This window comes from Tauraco erythrolophus, chromosome 27 (genome assembly GCF_009769465.1).
Source record: "Tauraco erythrolophus isolate bTauEry1 chromosome 27, bTauEry1.pri, whole genome shotgun sequence".
Taxonomy (NCBI): domain Eukaryota; kingdom Metazoa; phylum Chordata; class Aves; order Musophagiformes; family Musophagidae; genus Tauraco; species Tauraco erythrolophus.
The window spans coordinates 5,885,389-5,907,753 of NC_141491.1; the positions used below are offsets into that span (position 1 = coordinate 5,885,389).

Sequence of the window (22,365 nt, forward strand, 5' to 3'; positions counted from 1 at the left end):
GTTAAACAGTCCAAGCTGCAATTGGGGCAGAACAGGCTGCTCTGGAGAGGAGGAGTTTTCCAAGTCTTCAGAATCTGAAGTTTTAAGGACCGATTTATCCTGTAGTAACCTTAATGTTTCGAGGAAAACGAAGCCTTTACTAAGAGGAAGATTTCCACAAACTGTCCTAATGTGTCTGTCGCTCAGCTTCTGCTCCATCTGTTCTGAGGCAGGGACAGTAAAATAGAAACTGAAACACTTGGTGCTCTTCCCCTTTCTCCAAAAGAAAGCTGGAAATCGGAAGCTTATTCCAATATTCCTTCTCTTCAGAATATTCCAATCCCCCCCCATAACAACACAGAAAAACACATATCAATGAAAGCTTTATATTTTATTTATGTAAAGGAACTTTTCACATAAAATACCACCCTAGGAAACAAAAACAAAGCCTGCCCCAGCTACGTGCTGTTTACAATCTTTAGTTCCACCTGTGTAAAGAGAAAAGGAGAGTGAAAGCGAAGTGACAGCCACGACGGGAACAAAAACCACTTAGGAATCCAGGCGGGATTTCTTCTCCTTCCTGCTGATATCGCTCCCTTGTCTTTTCTGCACCGGGGATTCATTGGTGGTACTGGTTTCGTTTTGGTTTATTTTCTCTTCCAAAGGTTTGGAAGCCTGTGATACACAAGAAATAAAAAAGTTAACAGCTGTGAATAATTTAGTTTTACAGCCCCAGCTCTGTGTGCAGCCCCCTGGGAACACCCGGCACTCCACAAGGATCAGAACTGACCCTGCTTCCAGCTTCTATGCAGTGACCCCGAATTATCCTGCTGGAAATTTTAGGAAGGGGGAATGACAGGAGAGCAGGATAACGATTGAGCCTGAAGTGCCACACACAGGGACGAGCCGGGTCGCTCCGGGGCTAAGCATGTTGCTGTGAAGATCTCGTCACCCTGAGTCCTTCTAACGACCCCCATGATTAATTTGCAAATGTGTTCAGAGCTGGAGTAGTGAGCACCACTCGTGGGGCTTCTGGGCAGGAGACATCCCCCTCTCAGAACAGCATGCTGTCCTCATGGGTGCAGGGAAAGGAGGTACTGGGGTGAAGGAGAAGGCCCAAACATAACTGATTCTTCGGGAACAGGTTTTGATCTGCTTAAGTGCAATTTATTTTTATGCGACTCTGCTGTGAGATAAGCCAGGGTGTAAAATGGAGGCAGGGAAAGAGGAAGGGTGATGGGAGGAAGGCTGCGCTCTGCCAGGGATTAGGGAGACTGGTCAGTGAACGGATGGGCAGGTGGAGATCGGGCACAACCCCAGCAGAACACCGGAGTCTGGCAGGAACAGAGCTGAGAAAGAAAACGGGCTGCAGAATCCCTGGGAAGGGTTTGATCAGGCTTCAGCCTTCCTCATTCCTAATTCTTCTGGAGAAGCACTGCAAGTATTTGTGACCCAACAATTAGGAAGGAGTGAACCTAATGATCTTAAAAACCCAGTACAATGAAATGAAACGCACATCCCAAACACAGAAGAGGGGGAGGAAAGAAGTACCACCACCAAAGAGCCACCAGAGTAAACGTGGAAGGGAAACTGAGGCAAGACAGGCTGTTCACCACGCGGGAGCTGCGCTCCGCCGGGAACGCGGAGCGTGTTCCTCACCCCGCTCTGCTGGCTGGCGTGTTTCTCCGTCCACGCTTTGGCGTTCAGCAGGAACAGCTGCCTGTTGTACTTGTACTCCGAGGACTAAGTGTGACGAGCAAGACAAAGACAGAGATTTGGTTTAACACAAACATCACACTGATAAGCTGGCACTAAGGTCTGGCTTTAGGATTCCTAGAACCAGACCAAAACCTCTCCACGCACGTGGCACGAAGCACAGCGTTTATTTTGCTTGCTTTTGTTTGCTTGAAGAGCGCACGCTGCTGTTTGCACTGGCAGGTTTGCAGACAAGACCTTTTCCAGCTTTGCTCCGCTGCCGGTGCCAGCCCTGTGCCACCTGCCCCAGCTGCTTCAGGGATGTGCAGTCATGCCCCCAGGCCTGATCCAGATCGAGCTACACCGCCACGCAGCGTGCTAATCCAGAGCAAGTGAAGTGGAAGCACAGCCTAACTCTGGCACACCCCTCCTTCCCAGTCTGTCCCCAAGAGAGGAAGAGGAGCTCACGTACTATGTCTGCCATGAGAGGGTCATCGGGGTTGGGCTCCGCCATCAGCAGCTGTATGGAGGTCAGCAGCGTGGAGATGTTCAGCGAAGGCCTCCACGCGCCCTTCAAGGCAACGGAGCAAGAGAAGCAGTTAAGCAGAAAGGAACCTGCCCACGACCGGCTCCCAGCACTTAGAGCCTCATGGAAAACACCAGATCCGTGCTCAACAGCAGGGAGAGGGAGAGGGAGAGGGAGAGGGAGAGGGAGAGGGAGAGGGAGAGGGAGAGGGAGAGGGAGAGGGAGAGGGAGAGGGAGAGGGAGAGGGAGAGGGAGAGGGAGAGGGAGAGGGAGAGGGAGAGGGAGAGGGAGAGGGAGAGGGAGAGGGAGAGGGAGAGGGAGAGGGAGAGGGAGAGGGAGAGGGAGAGGGAGAGGGAGAGGGAGAGGGAGAGGGAGAGGAGAGGGAGAGGGAGAGGGAGAGGGAGAGGGAGAGGGAGAGGGAGTCGGTGCTGGGGTAGCCCCTTTTCACGGGGCCACCTAATGCCTTTTGACTCCAGTCCTTAAAGCCTCCGATATTTATACGGAACAAAGCAGGTCGTGTTCTAGTCTCCAAACAAAGGAGATGCTGCTCAAACCAACTTTCCTCCTGTGCTCCCGTGTAAATAAGTCAGTAGCAAACAGACATTCAATGAGGCTTTTACAAGAAAAAGATAAGGAGTTCATTGTCCTCTTCAGGCTCGCTTACCCATGCCCAAGCAGCGCTATCCTACCTTTGGTGGTAATTTAAGAACATCCAGGCAAATCCTTCCAGCAGAGTCGATGTTCGGATGGTAGATAGGGGTCAGGAAGCGAATCTTCGGGGGCTCAAAGGGGTACCTTTATGGGATCAGCGTTAAGAAACAAAAAATTAGTTTTATATTTGTACACCAGTTGCTTCATCACTCAGGCAACACCACCATTTCCTCCTCCCGGCCATTTACTAAGTGACATCCTTCCCCCCAGATTTTTGGGGGGTGCAGTGCTCTGCCTTTGCTGCTTTCGGCTGGGTCTGACTGGTGCTTTCCTGGGGAGCGTTCCACAAAGAAGCGAACGCGATAGGATTTCTGCTCATGAATGAGCTCCTTTCCAGAAAGCTCTGGAAATACGATGAGGTAGAGATGTTGTCATAACGCCTTTAGGTTGTTAATCACACATCTCAGGATGTCCAATCAGCCAATGGAAATAATAATTGCATTCCCTAAATGAAGGGTCTCACCTAATCAATCACAGCCTTTGTCAGGAGGCCAAAAAGGACCAAAAAGGCAGCACTTATCTCAAACATCTCACATTATTTAACTTCTGTTTGAAGGAAGCCCTACACCAGCTACTCAGCCAGATGTTGTTGCCCACTTACCTCTCGGGAACGACTATTTCCAGGTTGAATATTCCTTTCTCATACGGTGTGTCTGCACCTCCTAAAATTTCTTTAAAAGCAAGATTGAAACAGAAGCATTACATTCAGAACCACTTGAACATGTCCAGCAGTCTCCACGTACTTCCCCCCATTACAGAACTCTTAACACCGCTCAGATCCAGGAGTACAAAGTCATCTGAGACCAGTCCCACCAGTGAAGTACGTACGTGCTCGCAGGTCATCCAGCTGGTTTCCGTTTTGCCAGCAGGTGATGCCGGGAGGAGGCTCCGTGGCCAGGAGGGAGAGCTCCCTCTTCAGTCGCGACACCCTTTGCATCGTGCTGAAATAAAAGACGGAATTTTACCACCAAAATGAGCTTTTCAAACCCAGCACTTCGTAGCGACACTTTTCTGTTTTCGCCAGGGAGGGCGGACCTGGGTTTCACGCCGTTATCCTGAGGTGAGCCGGAATCTCGGGAGGCTGTTCCTGGAGCTGCTCTGGCACCCAGCTGAGGGGGAGAACCACATTCCCCCCCTTTCTAACCAGTCTTGTCCCTCCAGTCCCCAGCTGAGTGTAATAACCCCTCCCAGTCCGTGACTGGGCTCCGCACCCCCCGCGCTGGGACACCCCTGTCCCTTTCGTGCCACGCTGTCCCTTCAGGGACGGGGGTACCCACCGCCCCGCCGCAGCACTCCACCCCGGCAGCGCCTTAGAGCGGGACACCCCCCAGTGCCCCCTTCCTCCACCCCCCGGCGGCACCCAGTTCTCCCTTCCCGTATCCCAGCGAACCCCCCAGCTCCCTCAGGGATGGCACACCCCCACGACAGGAATACTCTTGGCACCCCCCAGGCAAGGACCACCTCCCCCCCCCCCGCCCTGCACATCTCCATGGACAGGGAACCCCTTCCTGAGCTCACAGCCCCCCCCGCCCTGCCCTGAGGGGGGGCAGCTCTCCCATAACCCACCCCAGACCCACCCACGCACCCCTAAGGAGGGGGGACCCCTCCCTGGCTGAACTGCCCCCCAGGGCCTCCCCCCGCCCCGGGCACAACGAACCCCCCCGCGGCCTGTTCCTGCCCCCTCCCAGTCTGGCTGCACCCCCCCAGCCCGACCACCTCCTTCGGGAGGAGTTTCACCCCCTCCCCCGACAAGACACCCCCTCCTCAGACTAATTACCCCTCTCACGGACAAGGACTGCCCCCCCCCGGCCTAACCGCCCCCCCGGGCGGGAACGGCCGCCCGTTCCTCACCGAATCCCGCCAGGAACAGCCCCTCAGTCTCGCTGCTTCCCCCGCACTAAGTACCCGCCACAGCCACAACCCCCCCCTCGGAACAACCTCCCCCCCCCCGGGAAAACCGCCCCCCGGTTTAACGCCCCCCCCCCCCCCCCACCTCCAGCGGCGCGGCCGCGGGCAGCGCGCGGCGGAGGCGGGACTTCCCCCGGCGCCTAGCAACGGCAGGGGACGCCTCGAGGGCAGCCCCGCCCCGCGGCCCGCCGGCCCGGCGCTGATTGGGCACCGCTCAGCCACGCCCCCTTTCGGGCTGGAAGCGGAGGGGCGCTGCCATTGGGAGGGCGCTGAAGGCGGGAGAACAAGCCCCGCCCCTTCGGTAAAACCCCGCGGGGTGGGCGTGGCTTGCGCGGCGCGGCGCGACCCGGGGGCGCGGGGGGACACCGGGGCCGCCGCGCTGCCGTGGGGCGGCCCCGCCCGCCGCTCCCGGCCCCAAACCGCGTTCGAGCTCCGCGAGCGGCGCGCACGGCCCCGCTGGGGGCGGCCCTTGCGTAACCGCGGCGGCCCGGCCCGGCCCCGCCTCCCCCAGCCGGTGTTGTGTAACGGGGCACCGCGGGGCGAGCGGCCGGGCCCCGGCCGCCGGGAGGAACCGGGCGCCGGGCCCGCTGCGCCCGCAGGCCGCGGGGAAGGAGGTAAAAGGCGGACCGTGGGTGCGAGGCCGGCGGAGGGGCCGCCTCCTCCTCCGCGCCCGTCCTCGTCCCGTCCCCCCGAACCGCGGAGCGGTAAGAGCCGGCCGAGCCCCTGCGCGCGGGGGGTTTTGGGGCTCTTAAAACGTCGTTTTCTTGTGTCAAGTGAGAAATAACGCAGAGACGTGGGATCAGTAGCAGCCGCGGGTCTGGGTCCGTGTGGAGGCTGGTTATGGAACCAAATGAAGGCAAAAAATTGGGATTCTTCCTGAAGCCCGATTCAGGAATTGTTCTCGAGCCTGTAGAACGCTGTTAAGCAACTTAACAGTGACGGTTCTTGCACCTGGAAAGCCCAAACGGCAGTTCCAGAGGACAATCCCGGGGCTGCTTTTCCAGCTGGCTGCCACGTGTATCTAAAGCTTTATAATTGCGTTGTTGTCACTTCGGAGTGGGCAGGTTCCAAGGAGAACATCCGTGGTTTGACTTGACGGGACAGTCGGGAGTGCCTGCAGAGGGAATGAAACTGTTAAAACTTTTCCTTCTTAGCTCATGGGCCCCGCTCCCTGCGTGCCCCATCTTGCTCTGCCGGCTCCGAGGGGTGGTGGACCAGAGAGCAGCGAGCCGGCTGCGATCCTCCTCCTCCTCCTCCTCTCTTGGGAATGACACAAAAGTCTCGAGTTGCTCAAACTGGCTTTGATGCAGAAGCCACCTCGATGCCATACTGATGGTATTTAGGTTCAAATAACTCATTTCTCAATGCCTGCAGGAAGGGGAGCAGCACAGCTGGATTCGGATGGCGACACTGATGACCGCTGCATCCCTCTGGCACATCTCTGCCTGCGGAGAGAAATGCTCATCAGCGGGAGAGCCGTGAGCCACAGTTGTGTGGCCTCCTCTTCTCGGGGTGACCTGTTGTAAAGACCCTGGAACGTCAGCCAGGTAACCCTCGAGGCAAGGCCCAGTGGTCTGATTTGAGGTTTTCCCTGCTTTGTGTCGCGGTGTACCCCTCCCACAGTGGCAGGGATTCTGCCTGGCCGTGCTGGGTGAACGGCCTCAAGTCACCAGTTCATGGAGAGGCAGAACAGTGATGGTGGATAAATCCTAACACAAAATCCATCGACAGACAGAGCCTGCTCTGCCTTCCCCCATCACCCCAGAGGATCTTCCCCTTCCTCCCAGCAGGGCAGGAGCTTCTGAGGGTGCAGTCCCTTGGTGCTGAGCCCCCACCTCCTTCCCGACACCACCCATCACCAGCGATCCCTCCCTGTGCCTTCCCACCCAGCTCCCCACCCAGCCCTGACACCCCCTTGGCTATGGGCTCAGTCCCTCCCCAGTGTGCTCCAGCCCCTTTTAATGGAACCCCTGCTCCCTGCCAGCTCTGATTTGCCCAGTCCCCTGTGCTGGGATCCCCAGAGCTGCCCCTAACCCCAGTCCCACAGCCCACCCTGGCCCCTTCTAGCCCTGGCCTGGTGCCCCCCTGCCCTGGGAGATGGCAGCGTTCCCATGGGCTATATGGGGAGGCCCCATAGGCTGTGTGGGGCTGCACAGCCCTGGGCTCAGAGCAGTCTTCTAGGCTGTGTGGGGCCGAGAGGCACTGGAGAGTTGGGGTGATCCTGTGGGCTTTATGGGGCTGCAATGCCCTGGACTCAGGGTGGCCCTGCGGGTCGCATGGGGCCAGAGGGCTTGGGACGGCCCCAAAGGCTGTGGGGGGCCTTGGAGCCCCCAACTAGGGGCAGCCCCTTGATGCAGCCAGCAGGTGCAGGCTGCTCCTGTGCCCCTGCCATGGGATGCAGGGGACTTTTCCAGCACCCTTTGCATGGTTTGCTACCCAAAAGTGCCAGCTGGGTGCTCTCCTGAGCAACACAGGCACCCTGTTTTTCCTGTTCTCCCAGGACACGCGGGCAGGGCGGTGCCCAAGCCAGGGGGCAAGGCAGAGCACCCCACAAAGTCCAAACCCCCGTGCTCAGCTGGGCACGGTGCTGCCCAGCGCTCGTGAGTTTGTGGGGTTTGCTTACTGGGGGGGTGGTGTCACATCCTGGGAGTGCAACTGGGTTTGTCTTGGTGGTGCTGATGAGTGTTTTTGGGAACAGGACAAGTGAGGTCATCCCTTACGAGGCTGGTAAAGCTCTTGATCGTGGGTTGAGCGGGGACAAGGGGCCGAGTCACCTATTGCAGCCGTTTGGGAGGGTGTGAGTGGAGCAGTTCAGCTGGAAGAGCTGAACCGGATTAGAGATTATTGTTTGCTTCTTTGCTGATCCCTAATCTCTTAATACGTCTCCGCGTGGTAACGCTTGAATCAGAAGCAGGCGTGGACCCACCTCGGAGGTGAGCGTTGAGCTTCCCTGCTTCTATGTGGGAGAGGGCAAACTGGGAGACGTTGCTGGTTCTGGTACAAACACAAGGTGGCAGCTGGGCTCGTCGTTCCCGAATGCTGTGGGTCCATCACCCGTGAGCAGAGCAGCCAGCAGTTGTGGGGCAGCTTCTCAGGCTCTGCCCTGAGCTATCCCAGACTGAGAGCCAAGATGAGCCCTCCTGCCTGTCCTCTACGCTCAGCTGAAGCAGTGCAAAGGGGAATGAATGTGGGCTAACCCCTACATCAGCCTCAGCTTAGAAAAAAGAGTAGTTTTTTGCAATTATCACCACCCAGCTCCGCTACGGAGAGAGGAGGGCTTCTTCTGTCACTTAGAAGCACCACGAGGTCTCCTGGGGCTAGGAAAGATGGATAAAAACTGTGGCAAACTGCTGAATTGAGATACTCTGCTGTTGTGTTGGAGTTGATTGGGCTGTGCTTTGCTTTCCCTTGTTTCAACTTGAAGCCTCAACAGTCTTAGAATCACAGAATCATAGAACGGTTTGGGTTGGAAGGGACCTCAAAGATCATCCAGTTCCAACCCCCTGCCATGGGCAGGGACACCCTCCACTACACCACGTTGCCCAAAGCCTCATCCAACCTGGCCTTGAACACTGCCAGGGATGGGGCAGCCACAGCTTCTCATGTGCCCGGAGAGACGCAGGCAAAACATGGGAAGCTGAAAAGTCCTTGAGGTCTCAGCACCAACTACAGGCATCAGGGCGCTGTCAGCGTTCTTCTCATAGTGAATCTCAGACTAAAACCAAACCCCAGAGCCCTTCCAGCTGCTAAAAAGAGAAAGCAACTCTGTCCCAGTCAAAACCAGGACAGATGGCCACGTCTGTGGGGTTATAAAATGTTTCCGCAGTAAATGGAGCTCTGGCAGCTCTGTCCGTTTTGATTCCTTCCTTCTGGTGAGCACTGTTGGGATGTAATTTAATTTAGGGATTTAATTTATGGACTTGAGTGAGTCGTTTGAGGAAGAAGCCCTTCTCTGAGGGGCACGGTGGTGATACAGCTGCGGGGTGGTGGGACATGGCTGAGGAGCGAGGTTTGATCCTGTTTCTGCTTTTCTCTCTCACGAGAACTTATCAAAAAGCAGAAGTCGTTTGCGGTAAAAATTGCTGAGGGCTGTCTGGAGCTCTGTCTCCAATTTTTAATTGACCTTGTTCATTAATAGAGATCCTGCATCCCCAAAGCCGACCGTTCCCTTCCTCTTTTGGCAGATCCGATAAGGAAAGCCAGGATGCCACATCACACCATTCACCTTTTCCGGAAGGGACTTCGGCTTCATGACAACCCAACGCTGCTGGCCGCGCTGGAGTCTTCGGAGACCGTCTACCCTGTCTACATCCTGGACAGAAAGTTCATGACGACCGCGATGCACATAGGTGCCCTGCGGTGGCATTTTCTGCTGCAGTCCCTGGAAGATCTCCGGAAGAATTTGTGTCAGCTGGGCTCTTGCTTGCTGGTTATTCAAGGAGAGTATGAGGCTGTTCTTAGGGACCACGTCCAGAAGTGGAATATCACGCAAGTGACTCTGGATGCGGAGATGGAACCGTTTTATAAGGAGATGGAGGCCAACATACGACGTCTGGGAGAGGAGCTGGGGTTTGAGGTGCTTTCTCTGGTGAACCACAGTCTTTACGACACCAAACGGTAGGTTTATTTTAGATTTAGCAAGCTTTGGGAAGCAAAGGCCAAGTATTTTGGTCTTCCTGGATCCTAATGTGATCCTTTTGAGAAAATGGGACTATCTGAGATGAACATGGCACTGTTTGCTGGAGAATTTTTGTGTGTTGATCTGCTGGAAGTATCAGCAGAGATTTTGCACAGGCGTTGGGCTGTGATTTGAGCCTAAAGAGCTTGTTAATTTTTTCCTTTTGGGCAGTTTAATTCACTTCAAAACTGACATCAGCTGCTCTTCTAAACAGAGTGGAAGAAATTCTTTAACATGATTAATAGGACTTTTCTATATTTTTTTTTGTGGCGGATTTTTTGTTAATATTTCTAATCGGTTTTCACTGGTGTCTGGATACGCTTGGATCCAAGCTGTTATGCAGAGCTGAATGATTGAAGTAGCTGAAATTAATAATAATTGGGAGGTAATAGCTAAACCAGCCTTAACACTCCAGTTCTGGAAAGCTCCTAATTTACATAAATGAATGGACATAAGTGACTTGCCATCCTGAATTCAAGCTGTTTGCACAGGTGGTTGCTCACACAGAAGAGATATTTACAGCCTTGAACCTTTTTTTTGTGTGCCTCAGCCCCCGAGGTGTCCTGCACCCGGCCCTCTGCCGTCCTGGCTGTGTCTGGCTGTACAGAGCTGCCCAGTCGAAGCCATGGCTGGTGTCCCGGTCCCAATTTTGTTGTCTCAAGTCATAGAATCATGGAATCATGGAATGGTTTGGGTTGGAAGGGACCTCAAAGATCATCTAGTTCCAACCCCCCTGCCATGGGCAGGGACACCTTCCACTACACCAGGTTGCCCAAAGCCCCATCCAGCCTGGCATGGAACACTGCCAGGGATGGGGCAGCCACAGCTTCTCTGGGCAACCTGTGCCAGTGCCTCACCACCCTCAGAGGGAAAAATTTTTTTCTTATATCCAATCTAAATCTCCCCTCTTCCAGTTTAAAGCCATTGCCCCGTGTCCTGTCACTACACACTCTTGTCCAAAGCCCCTCTCCAGCTTTCTTGTAGCCCCTTTAGGTACTGGAAGGTGCTGGAAGGTCTCCCTGGAGCCTTCTCTTCTCCAGGCTGAACAGCCCCAACTCTCCCAGCCTGTCTCCATGGCAGAGGTGCTCCAGCCCTCGGAGCATCTTCGTGGCCTCCTCTGGACTGAGAGACTGCTCTCAGGATGGATGGATGTTCACTGGGGGAAGTTTTACTTGTGAAATCTGTAATTGCCACAATCAGTTGCATGAACTGGGGCTTTTCCAGCCTGTGCTGTCACCTTCCTATCCACTGGCAGCTCCAGCTTCCTTCTTGGCTCGTGGTGAAGAGTGATCTTGTTTTATTTAGGATTTTGGATCTGAATGGTGGGACTCCTCCGTTAACGTACAAGAGGTTCCTTCACATTCTCTCTCTGCTCGGTGACCCTGAGGTGCCTGTCCGAAACCTTATGGTTGAAGACTTCCAGTAAGTAACAGCCAGAGTGCAGGAAAGGGCAGGGCCTTTTTCTCTGCCCCAAAGAAGAGCCAGGGCCAAACGGTAACGAGGTGTTCTGGATGTTCCGCCGCGTGACTCCTGTGCACGGAGGGTTGTCCGCTGTACGCAGAGGGGATGGGATCCTGCGGCCCGGAAGGGAGAGCAGATGAGAGGGGGCACAGTCCCCTTAAGCTTTTGCAGGACACATTGAGACAGACTTTTAAAGTATGTAGAAGTTTACCAGAGGAATGACTAAGGAATTTCAGTCCTCTTTCTCAAAGGCGTGCTCTAGCTTCCTCACAAATCCCGATTCAAGGCAGGAATTGGATGACCCACTATAGTTTGTTTTGTGCAGGAAGTTTGGTGGAATAATCATACTGTTCCCTTCTGCCTTTAAATCTGTTCTCTCCTCCCCTGTGCCGTATGGGAAGGAGGGACCGAGCTCTTGTCTCCCAGGACTTGAGAAGAAGCTCAGAGTCAAGGATGTCTCATGTTTAGGTCTGCATGAGGAGAGGTCAGTGATCCAAAGGGAGGTAAGACTGGGGTAGGAGAGAGCTGGCCACTGGGGATGGGGCTGCAGGTACTGGGGACTTCGATGTCAGGCACCTCCTGCGGTACCTCGGTTCTGCATCGGTAACCGAGGCTTAGGGCTTCCCACCTCGGAGAATTCCTGGATGTTGTTCTCTGATAATCCCATGATAAGACCCATGTAAGTATTGGGATAAATCAGTTCCTATATTTTTTCTTGCACTCTTTCCCCCATTCCTCCTTTTTTTTCCCTAATTTGTTTATTTGCGCTTTTTAAATTAACGATGATGAGAGACCAGTGGTTCACATGCTTCCCAGCAGCCACTGTTGTGCCAGTGCTCTGAGAGCTGCACTGGCCCCTTCTGTAGGTGTCTGCCACAGAGCTGAGCTCGCTTTTTCCAGGTAAGCAGAAAGATCTCTATTGATCTCGGAGTCAATTCATGGATTTCGACAAGTCTGCATACCACTGGCACTTCCCTCAGCCTCCTCTTCTGTGTATCACCCTCGTGCTCTCCCAGCTTCACTGGGCTGCTGGGGAAGCCTCAGCAGCTGAGGCTGCAGAAGAGACGTGGGGGCACTGCTCGGAGGTGTGGGCTTGGGGACCCCCCACCTTGGTTAGGAAGGAGCAGCGGAGGAGGCAGCCCAGGGAGCTGATCTGCCTCCTTCTCCGTGAAACCTCTTCCAGAGCAACCTCTCCCCAGAGGCACAGGGGCTGGAGCGGCCTTTGGGGCAGCCCCAGTGCCCCGTAGTAACGTTTAGAGTCTGAGGATGCTCTTAGCTCTCTCCCAGGGGTGGATGAGACAGCTGGGGGAAGCTGGAGAGGAGGTGCCTCCGAGCCCTACGTAGCGGGTGGGAACCGAGAGGGGTGTCTGAGCTGTTGGGGGCTGCAGCCAACTGCTCCGAGTCCTGTAGTTTGGTGGATCTGTTCCTCTTTCCCCAGTTCAGGCTAGAGCTACCCAGAGCCTGGGGTTTCTGCCCCTGCTTTCGTTCCCCTGTGCTCTGGCTGTGCCGCAACAGAGGAGATCCTGGCATGTGCGATGGGCAGGGGTCTTCCTCCCTCTTCGGCCTCCGGTTCCCCCTTTGAAAGAAGCGTTTCTTTCCCATTAGGAAGTGTAGGGCCCCTGACCCGGGCTTGGCTGAGTGTTACAGGGTGCCTCTCCCCGTGGATTTGAAGATCCCCCTGGAGAGCTTCTCTCCCTGGAGAGGAGGGGAGACCGAAGGGCTACAGCGCCTGGAGCAACACTTGACTGACCAGGTCAGCCTTGATTTTATGTGGGTGATGCTGGTGGCTCTGGGTTGGGCTGAGGTTGGTGTCCACCTCGCTCCTTTCATGTGTGGTTATGTCTGGACCTTGAGAAGCTGCTCAGCCGTGGAGTCGTGTTCCAGCTCTCGCTGGGTTTTCCCCGCCTTGGTGCTGGCTGCTCCCAGTTTCAGAAAGTGGAAAAGATCTTCAGAGCGGTGCTGTTGGGCTGAGCGAGCTGTTCCCCGGGTTACAAAATCACTCAGCTCTCTGGGAAGAGGGTGGGATGTGGCCTTGATGTTGGGCTTGGAGGGACGTCTGTGTATTTGGAGATCTTGGAGGAGGATGGCAGCCTGGTCTGGAGATTCTGTTGTCCTTGACGGTGGCATTTGTGGGACAGTGGGCGGTGGGAGGATTTTCCAGGCGTGACATTGAACAGACCTCTGTGATGCAGAAGCCAATTGCCGAGAGTTTTCTCCCTGTTTCATTAGCCGGACACGTGTCACCTTGTACTGCCTGAACCTGGATTTCTGTTTTCGTTTTAGGGCTGGGTGGCAAGTTTTACCAAACCAAGAACAATCCCAAATTCGCTGCTTCCAAGCACCACAGGCCTGAGCCCATATTTCAGTCTGGGCTGTCTGTCAGTCCGTACCTTTTTTTATAGGTTGTCAAACATTTATGCTCAGGTAAGAAAATAATTGGCCACAGTTAAGCAAATCCAGCACTCTCACGTGTCTGGCATGTCAGGCCAGGATTTACCACTTGGATCATCGTGGTAGAGACCTGGTGCATCAAAAAATGCTACTTTGCTGATGTCTTCTCGCAGCGTCCGATGAAATCTGTGAGTGGCTTTATGTGTTGTGTGAAATATCTGCGAATGTATCCAGCTTTTCCCAATTGCATTTTGGAAATACGCTAAATGGGGAGCAACGAGACCATGAAGCAGCAGGGAAGCCCAGGAAAACCCTCCTAAAATTCACGGAGTTCGAGTCATCTGCCTGATGTTTAAGTGAAGTTTTTAATCAGTGTAGCTTGTTCAAGCAGTTTTGGTTTTAGAAAACATCTGTTCTCATCTTAGACAAGTTTTAACTATAGCATAAGCCAAAACTGGCTTCTGATTGAATCAAGAAGAATCAAGAATCAAACTTGTTTGATTCTTAAGAAGAAGTATGGTTGAAACCAACCCAAGAAAACCAAGGTCTCCCTGAACCTCCTTCTTCAGAGTATCTGTTGGGACATGGCTGAGCCACCTGAATTCAGCTAGCCAAGCAGTTAATACGTTAATAAACGCGTGTTTGGTTGAAGAAATCCCAGTGTTGACACCATTTTGGAAGGTAGATGGAGAATGTTTGAGGTGGCACTGAGGTCCAACAGAGTTTAGCTTTGCTTTCGGGCATATAGCATCGCTTCAGATTTTGGTTTCTTTGGCTTTCATGGTAAAGTGCCACGAAGCCAGTAGTGTAGTTAGAGGGGAGATTTCGATGGGATCTAAGGAAGAAATTCTTCCCTCCGAGGGTGCTGAGGCACTGGCACAGGTTGCCCAGAGAAGCTGTGGCTGCCCCATCCCTGGCAGTGTTCCAGGCCAGGTTGGATGAGGCTTTGAGCAACCTGGTGTAGTGGAGGGTGTCCCTGCCCATGGCAGGGGGGTTGGGACTAGATGATCTTTGAGGTCCCTTCCAACCCAAACCCTTCTGTGATTCTATGATTCTATATGAACCGAAGCTTTCACCTCGTGTCTTTGCAGGCCAAGCATCACTCTCTGCCCCCGGTGTCGCTCCAAGGGCAGCTTCTGTGGAGAGAATTCTTCTATACGGTGGCATCAGCAACACCAAACTTCACCCAAATGGCTGGGAACCCCATCTGCCTTCAGATCAGTTGGTACGAGGATGCAGAGAGGCTCCACAAATGGAAAACGGTAACGGGAGGCGTTGCCACAACTGCTGCGTTTCAGTTTAGAGCTTTTTGGTTGCCCTGGGATCGTTCCTTGCCGGCTCTGTGCGGTGGGGCTTGGAGCAGCGCGCAGGAAAGAATCATAGAATCATAGAATGGTTAGGGCTGGAAGGGACCTTCAAAGGTCATCTAGTCCAACCCCCCTGCAAGGACCAGGGATATCTCCAACTAGATCAGGTTGCTCAGGGCCTCATCCAACCTGGCCTTGAACGTCTCCAGGGATGGAGCATCCACCACCTCTCTGGGCAACCTGTTCCAGTGTTCTACAACTCTCATGGTAAAAAATTTTTTCCTAATATCCAACCTGAATCTACCTCCCTCTATTTTAAAACCATTACCCCTTGTCCTATCACAACTGGCCCTCCTGAACAGCCTCTCCCCATCTTTCTTGTAGGCCCCCTTGAGGTACTGGAAGACCGCTATAAGGTCACCCCGGAGCCTCCTCTTCTCCAGGCTGAACAGCCCCAACTCTTTCAGCCTGTCCTCCTAGGAAAGAGGCGCCATAAAGCTCCGTGCGGGACGGCTGACGCTTCTTTCCCGCGGCAGGCACAGACGGGCTTCCCGTGGATCGACGCCATCATGACCCAGCTGCGCCAGGAAGGCTGGATCCATCACCTCGCTCGGCACGCCGTCGCCTGCTTCCTGACGCGGGGGGACCTTTGGATCAGCTGGGAAGAGGGCATGAAGGTTCTCTTCGGGTTTTTTGTTGTCTCTGTTCTGGCTGAGCTGGAGAGACCTCGCAGAACGTGAGGCGGGCAGTGGGAGGTGGTACTGGCGGGCAGTGGGAGGTGGTACTGGCGGGCAGTGGGAGGTGGTACAGACGGGCAGTGGGAGGTGGTACTGGCGGGCAGTGGGAGGCGGTACTGGCGGGCAGTGGGAGGTGGTACTGACGGGCAGTGGGAGGTGGTACTGACGGGCAGTGGGAGGTGGTACTGGCGGGCACTGGGAGGTGGTACTGACGGGCAGTGGGAGGTGGTACTGGCAGGCAGTGGGAGGTGGTACTGGCAGGCAGTGGGAGGTGGTACTGGCGGGCAGTGGGAGGCGGTACTGGCGGGCACTGGGAGGTGATACTGGCGGGCACTGGGAGGTGATAGTGGCAGGCAGTGGGAGGCGGTACTGGCGGGCAGTGGGAGGCGATACTGGCGGGCACTGGGAGGTGGTACTGGCGGGCACTGGGAGGCGGTACTGGAGGCAGTACTGGCGGGCAGTGGGAGGCGGTACTGGCGGGCAGTGGGAGGCGGTACTGGCGGGCAGTGGGAGGTGTGGTACTGGCAGGCAGTGGGAGGTGGTACTGGTGGGCAGTGGGAGGTGGTACTGGCGGGCACTGGGAGGTGGTACTGGCGGGCACTGGGAGGCGGTACTGACAGGCAGTGGGAGGCAGTACTGGCGGGCAGTGGGAGGCGGTACTGGCGGGCAGTGGGAGGCGGTACTGGCAGGCAGTGGGAGGTGTGGTACTGGCAGGCAGTGGGAGGTGGTACTGGCGGGCACTGGGAGGTGGTACTGGCGGGCAGTGGGAGGTGGTACTGGCGGGCAGTGGGAGGTGGTACTGGTGGGCAGTGGGAGGTGGTACTGGCGGGCACTGGGAGGCGGTACTGGCGGGCAGTGGGAGGCGGTACTGGCGGGCAGTGGGAGGCGGTACTGGCGGGCACTGGGAGGCGGTACTGGCAGGCACTGGGAGGCGATACTGGCGGGCAGTGGGAGGCGGTACTGGCGGGCACTGGGAGGTGATACTGGCGGGCAGTGGGAGGTGGTACTGGCGGGCACTGGGAGGCGGTACTGGCAGGCAGTGGGAGGTGGTACTGGCGGGCAGTGGGAGGTGGTACTGGCGGGCAGTGGGAGGTGGTACTGGCAGGCAGTGGGAGGTGGTACTGACGGGCAGTGGGAGGCAGTACTGGCGGGCAGTGGGAGGCAGTACTGGCGGGCACTGGGAGGCAGTACTGGCGGGCACTGGGAGGTGGTACTGGCGGGCAGTGGGAGGCGATACTGGCGGGCAGTGGGAGGCGGTACTGGCGGGCAGTGGGAGGCGGTACTGGCGGGCACTGGGAGGCGGTACTGGCGGGCACTGGGAGGCGGTACTGGTGGGCACTGGGAGGCGGTACTGACAGGCAGTGGGAGGCGGTACTGGCGGGCACTGGGAGGCGGTACTGACAGGCAGTGGGAGGCGGTACTGGCGGGCAGTGGGAGGTGGTACTGGCGGGCAGTGGGAGGCGGTACTGGCGGGCAGTGGGAGGCGGTACTGGCAGGCAGTGGGAGGTGTGGTACTGGCAGGCAGTGGGAGGTGGTACTGGCGGGCACTGGGAGGTGATACTGGCGGGCAGTGGGAGGTGATACTGGCGGGCAGTGGGAGGTGGTACTGGTGGGCAGTGGGAGGTGGTACTGGTGGGCACTGGGAGGTGGTACTGGCGGGCACTGGGAGGTGGTACTGGCGGGCACTGGGAGGTGGTACTGGTGGGCAGTGGGAGGCGGTACTGGCGGGCAGTGGGAGGCGGTACTGGCGGGCACTGGGAGGCGGTACTGGCAGGCACTGGGAGGCGATACTGGCGGGCAGTGGGAGGCGGTACTGGCGGGCACTGGGAGGTGATACTGGCGGGCAGTGGGAGGCGGTACTGGCGGGCAGTGGGAGGTGGTACTGGCGGGCAGTGGGAGGTGGTACTGGCGGGCAGTGGGAGGTGGTACTGGCGAGCAGTGGGAGGTGGTACTGGCGGGCACTGGGAGGTGGTACTGGTGGGCAGTGGGAGGTGGTACTGGTGGGCACTGGGAGGTGGTACTGGCGGGCAGTGGGAGGTGGTACTGGCCGGCACTGGGAGGTGGTACTGGCCGGCAGTGGGAGGTGGTACTGGCGGGCACTGGGAGGTGGTACTGGCGAGCACTGGGAGGCGGTACTGGTGAGCACTGGGAGGTGGTACTGGTGAGCAGCGCTCCGTCACTGAGCCTCGCTACAAGTCTCGTGGTCTGCGAGAGCTCGGGGTCTCTCGCTCGAGCCCGAGCCCTGCCGTGCGGCTGAGCGGCGCGGGGTCGTTCCCACCCCAAGGCTGATGATTTTGGGATGCTGAGGCTGCTGCAGCCCGGCTCCGCCTGCAGCAGGGCTCGCAGCCAGACCTGGGGGTTGTGCTGTCACTGGGTCCTGCTCCAGCTTCCTTCTGGCCAACTGTCTTGCTGGAGAACCTTCCCCGTGTGTCCTGTGAGAAGGGAAGCCCAGGCCAGCACGATGCTGTGCTTTCACCCTTCATCTCCCAGCCTGGTTTTGTTTATTTTTTTTTGCAACTTCAGCTGTTTCAGGGCTGTTTCTCTCTTTCTCTTTCCGTCCCTGAAGTGCAGGTGTTTGAAGAGCTGCTTTTAGACGCTGACTACAGCATCAACGCAGGGAACTGGATGTGGCTGTCGGCCAGCGCCTTCTTCCACCAGTACACGCGGATCTTCTGCCCTGTCCGCTTTGGGAAGCGCACGGACCCCGAGGGGCACTACATCCGGTAGGGCGAGGCACAGGATGGGACCGTCTGCCCCGTTAGAGCTTCCCTGGCTCCTCTTGCAGCAGCAGCTGGTGAACTCGGTCTGTTTGAAACATAAACCCCTGTGAAACGGGCCACAGCAGTGATTTTATTTAACACATAAGGAAACTGAGGCACAGAGAACCTGTCGGTTCCAGACCCTGTTTGATCACCAGGCTGACTTCTCTTCCTAAAGGACTTCAGTCCAGTCTGAACACTTCTGTCCAGACTGGACACAGCTCCGGTCTGTGCTGTGTTTCTCGGTTTTGTAGGCAGTCTGATTCATTTCAGACACTTCAGTTTCATTTCTCACTCTTGAGTGAGTCCTCTTTGCTTCAAACTTTCACTTTCCTTATCTCTACATAAGGTACTGATGGGCTTTCTTGTAAGTAGGGAGTGATTTTTGCAGCTGACCAGAGCAAACAACTCCTTTTCCCCTCATCTCCTCTTCCTCACATCCTATCTAGCTTCAGGTTTTGTCAAGGGGAAGCCCATACCTGACAGAACAAGGCAGAAAATTACTTTCCCATCCTTTAGGAATCTGTTAGATTTTTAAAACTAGTTTGGTTTTGAAATTTATTGAAGTTCAGGATGAAACGTCAGTGAAAATGTTAAAAGCCGAAATATTTTGGATGAAGTCAAAACTGAAGTAATGTTTAAATCAACCCATTTTATTCTATGCTGTAAAGTTAACTTTTGGAAGATACCACCCTATGGAGGTTTCAGAACACAGAAATAGGGTTTTACTTGTGCAAAATGAATCAGCACTTTCCCATGGATTGTAGTGTCAATATGATCACCAAGAATTAACATGGCATAAGTTGGTTTATGCTTCTATTAAAGGTATGAGTATTTATCTGCAGGCTTATAAAACCCCATATTATTCCTGTTTTGTAGGAAATACTTGCCTATACTAAAGAACTTTCCCTCCAAGTACATCTACGAGCCCTGGACAGCATCTGAAGAGGAGCAGAAGCAAGCGGGGTGTATCATAGGTAATTCATTTGGATACCGTGCTACGGATTTTGCTGCTGCTCACTGTCCAAAATAATCACATGCATGAGCTGCAGGCGTCACGCTTCCAACACAACTCATGCATTTATCTTCTGAAAATGGATTAAGCCAGCACTCTGCCTTCTTTTAAAGTTTTCTGCTGGAGTCTAATCTCAGAGTACATATTTTTGCCTCAACTTCATGTCCTAAAACTATCGGATCACTGTAGGTTGCTGACTTTGCATTGATCTGTCTCGGGTGCTTGGCTGTCTTTAAATAGGATCTGAACATCTTGTGCTTTTACACTTGCTCTAATGCACTTTGAGGTCTCTTACAAGCTTATGTCTCAATGGGAGCTCTTACTCTTTGATGGAGAGAAATTGGCACTTCTGCAGAGTGGGTCATGTGGTCTATTTTAGATGCCATTTATTTCAGGAGAAGCTGCAAGCTGGTGCAAATCCGGTGAAACATCCTTGATTAGGTCTGTAAAGGTCATTATCTCCATGTTGCACCAGGTCAAGATTACCCCTTCCCCATGGTGAACCACAAGGAAGCCAGCGACCACAACCTGCAGCTGATGAAACAAGTCAGAGAGGAGCAGTACAGAACAGCCCAGCTCACGAGAGGTAAGAGGTGCTGCAGCGCTGGATCACAGAATCATGGAATGGTTTGGGTTGGAAGGGATCTCAGAGATCATCCAGTTCCAACCCCCCTGCCATGGGCAGGGACACCCTCCACTAAACCAGGTTGCTCAAAGCCTCATCTAGCCTGGCCTTGAACACTTCCAGGGATGGGGCATCTACAATTTCTCTGGGCAACCTGCTCCAGTGCCTCAGCACCCTCACAGGGAAGAATTTCTTCCTTAGATCTCATTGAAATCTGCCCTCTTTCAGTTTAAAGCCATTGCCCCATGTCCTGTCACTTCACACCCTTGCCCAAAGCCCCTCTCCATCTTTCCTGTAGCCCCTTTAGGTACTGGAAGATGCTGGAAGGTCTCCCCGGAGCCTTCTCTTCTCCAGGCTGAACAGCCCCAGCTCTCTCAGCCTGTCTCCGTAGCAGAGGTGCTCCAGCCCTTGGACATCCCATGTACTGTGATGCAGAGGCTGTCACCAGCTCTGAGGCTTGGTTTGGTGGTGATTTCCAGGACACCTTTCCTCTTGGTTACTAACACCGTGCACTGCTCTTCTAGTTACTGTTAAAATGATGTCCCAAGAGAGAAAAACCAGAGGTTGAGGAGTGTCTCTCCTCTTGTGGCTGCTCTTGCAGGTTGGGAGCTGGCTTGTGCCTGCTGGAGGAATGCCTTCCCAAAAGCAGACCTTCTCTACCTTCTGTAGGTCTGCACAAAGAGAATCCTCAGCCCCCAGGTTTGCCAGGCGTATCTCCAGGGTGCAGAAATCTCTGCAGCCCTGCCCACGCTTCTTGTGAGCCAGAGTGTTGTTGTTTCTCCTTTTTGCTTCATTTTGGATTAATTATTTGAGATTCCAGCTGACTGCTAATAAGTGAAAAGCCGTTAAGAGCTCACTTGCTCTAAGAAGTTCACCTTTTGACGTTGTTTTCTAAAGAGGTTAAGCACACACATAATAAACTGGTAGTTACCAGGTAAGGCTGGAACACTCAGAAGAGCCTGAATTAATTAGATCTTTCCAGTCACACAGATGTTTCACTTACGTGGCACCGTGCTCTTAAAATTGAGATCCCAGGACCCGTGGTGAGCTCTTAGTCTCAGAGGAATCCTCTGCAGGAAGGGAAGTGAAGCAATGCTTTTGTGTTCAACAGTATGGCGTAGCAGCCTCGTAGATACGGCAGAAATCCAACATGCAGCAGCTGAGGGGAGCCTTAAGTATTCCTGCCTTAATTGCCCCAGTGGGATGGAATTAATCGTTCCCAATCCTGTGCATACCAATGTGTCCAGGAGGTTGCACACTGGTGCCTTCCAGATATAACCAATGTGTGCTGCCAGCTCTTCCACAAACCCTGTGGTATTGGGGAGTAAATGCGGTGGCTGCTGCTGGAGATACGGAAAGCCAAAATCTGACAACCAGAGTCCCTTAGTCATAGAAGCACAGAATGGTTTGGGTTGGAAGGGACCTCAAAGATCATCCAGTACCAATCCCCCTGCCATGGGCAGGGACACCCTCCACTACACCAGGTTGCCCAAAGCCTCATCCAACCTGGCCTGGAACACTTCCAGGGATGGGGCAGCCACAGCTTCTCTGGGCAACCTGCTCCAGTGCCTCACCACCCTCAGAGGGAAGAATTTCTTCCTTAGATCTCATTGAAATCTCCCCTCTTTCAGTTCAAAGCCATTGCCCCATGTCCTGTCACTACACACCCTTGTCCAAAGCCCCTCTCCAGCTTTCTTGTAGCCCCTTTAGGTACTGGAAGGTGCTGGAAGGTCTCCCCGGAGCCTTCTCTTCTCCAGGCTGAACAGCCCCAACTCTCTCAGCCTGTCTCCAGAGCAGAGGTGCTCCAGCCCTCGGAGCATCTTCATGGCCTCCTCTGGACCCGCTCCAGCAGCTCCATGTCCTTCTGATGTTGGGGACCCCAGAGCTGAACGCAGCACTGCAGGGGGGACTCAGGAGAGCAGAGCAGAGGGGCAGAATCCCCTCCCTGACCTGCTGCCCACGCTGCTTTGGATGCAGCCCAGGACACGGTTGGCTTTCTGGGCTGCCAGCGCACATTATTGGCTCATGTTGAGCTTCTCAGCGTTGTTCTTGGTGCCTGTAAACAGAAGCATTTCCTGCCGTTCTCTGTAACTTCACCTGCCCCGTCATTGCGGGCTGTTGCGCTGAGGTCCGAGAAGGACTTGCACACTTGGATTCTTCTTTCCTTCCTGCCGTAGATGATACAGATGACCCGATGGAAATGAAGGTGAAGCGTGACCACTCTGAAGACAACTTATCTAAAGGAAAAGTGGCCAGGATGAGAGAACAAACCGAGCTCCCGTCAGGGATTACCAGTTGGGAACCAAAAACTGGCAGGAGGGGAGAGCCAGAGGCCAGCTGAACTGGACAAACTGGTCTCGGTGCTTGCAGCTGGTGCCTCTTGCTTGCGAAGACCTCCAAGAAAAGTGTTGTGTCTCGAACGTGCTTGTTAGTGCAGTTTTTTGAAGGAAACTGTCCGTTTGTGAGCAGCTTACGAGTTGTTCCTTGCAGCTGTTCTGTGAACTCAAGTAGCGACCGTTTGGTAGGACATTTTGCTGTAGCATCCTTCAAATCCACTTGATGTTCATGCATCT

At 54.8% G+C, this 22,365-nt stretch overlaps 2 protein-coding genes across 3 annotated transcripts; one reads left to right on the top strand and one right to left on the bottom strand.

Annotated features, from left to right (window-relative positions):
- Positions 1-351: 351 nt before the first annotated feature.
- Positions 352-4,939, bottom strand: UBE2T (ubiquitin conjugating enzyme E2 T). Of its 2 annotated transcripts, XM_086627303.1 has the most exons (7): positions 4,905-4,939; positions 3,740-3,852; positions 3,513-3,582; positions 2,890-2,995; positions 2,147-2,245; positions 1,639-1,722; positions 352-654 (listed from the first exon to the last, which is right to left on the bottom strand). In XM_086627303.1, exons 2-7 carry the CDS (start codon positions 3,846-3,848, stop codon positions 529-531), a joined length of 594 nt encoding a protein of 197 aa, XP_086483429.1. In that variant the 5' UTR covers positions 3,849-3,852; positions 4,905-4,939; the 3' UTR covers positions 352-528. The 2 variants fall into 2 exon arrangements, with proteins under 2 accessions (XP_086483429.1, XP_086483430.1); XM_086627304.1 differs by lacking the exon at positions 2,147-2,245.
- Positions 4,940-6,347: 1,408 nt separating this feature from the next.
- Positions 6,348-22,155, top strand: LOC104375274 (cryptochrome-1-like). Its single transcript, XM_086627471.1, has 11 exons — positions 6,348-6,366; positions 9,004-9,436; positions 10,803-10,919; positions 12,564-12,711; positions 13,242-13,382; positions 14,441-14,611; positions 15,193-15,333; positions 17,965-18,116; positions 19,032-19,129; positions 19,643-19,753; positions 21,970-22,155. Exons 2-11 carry the CDS (start codon positions 9,024-9,026, stop codon positions 22,131-22,133), a joined length of 1,656 nt encoding a protein of 551 aa, XP_086483597.1. The 5' UTR covers positions 6,348-6,366; positions 9,004-9,023; the 3' UTR covers positions 22,134-22,155.
- Positions 22,156-22,365: the final 210 nt, after the last annotated feature.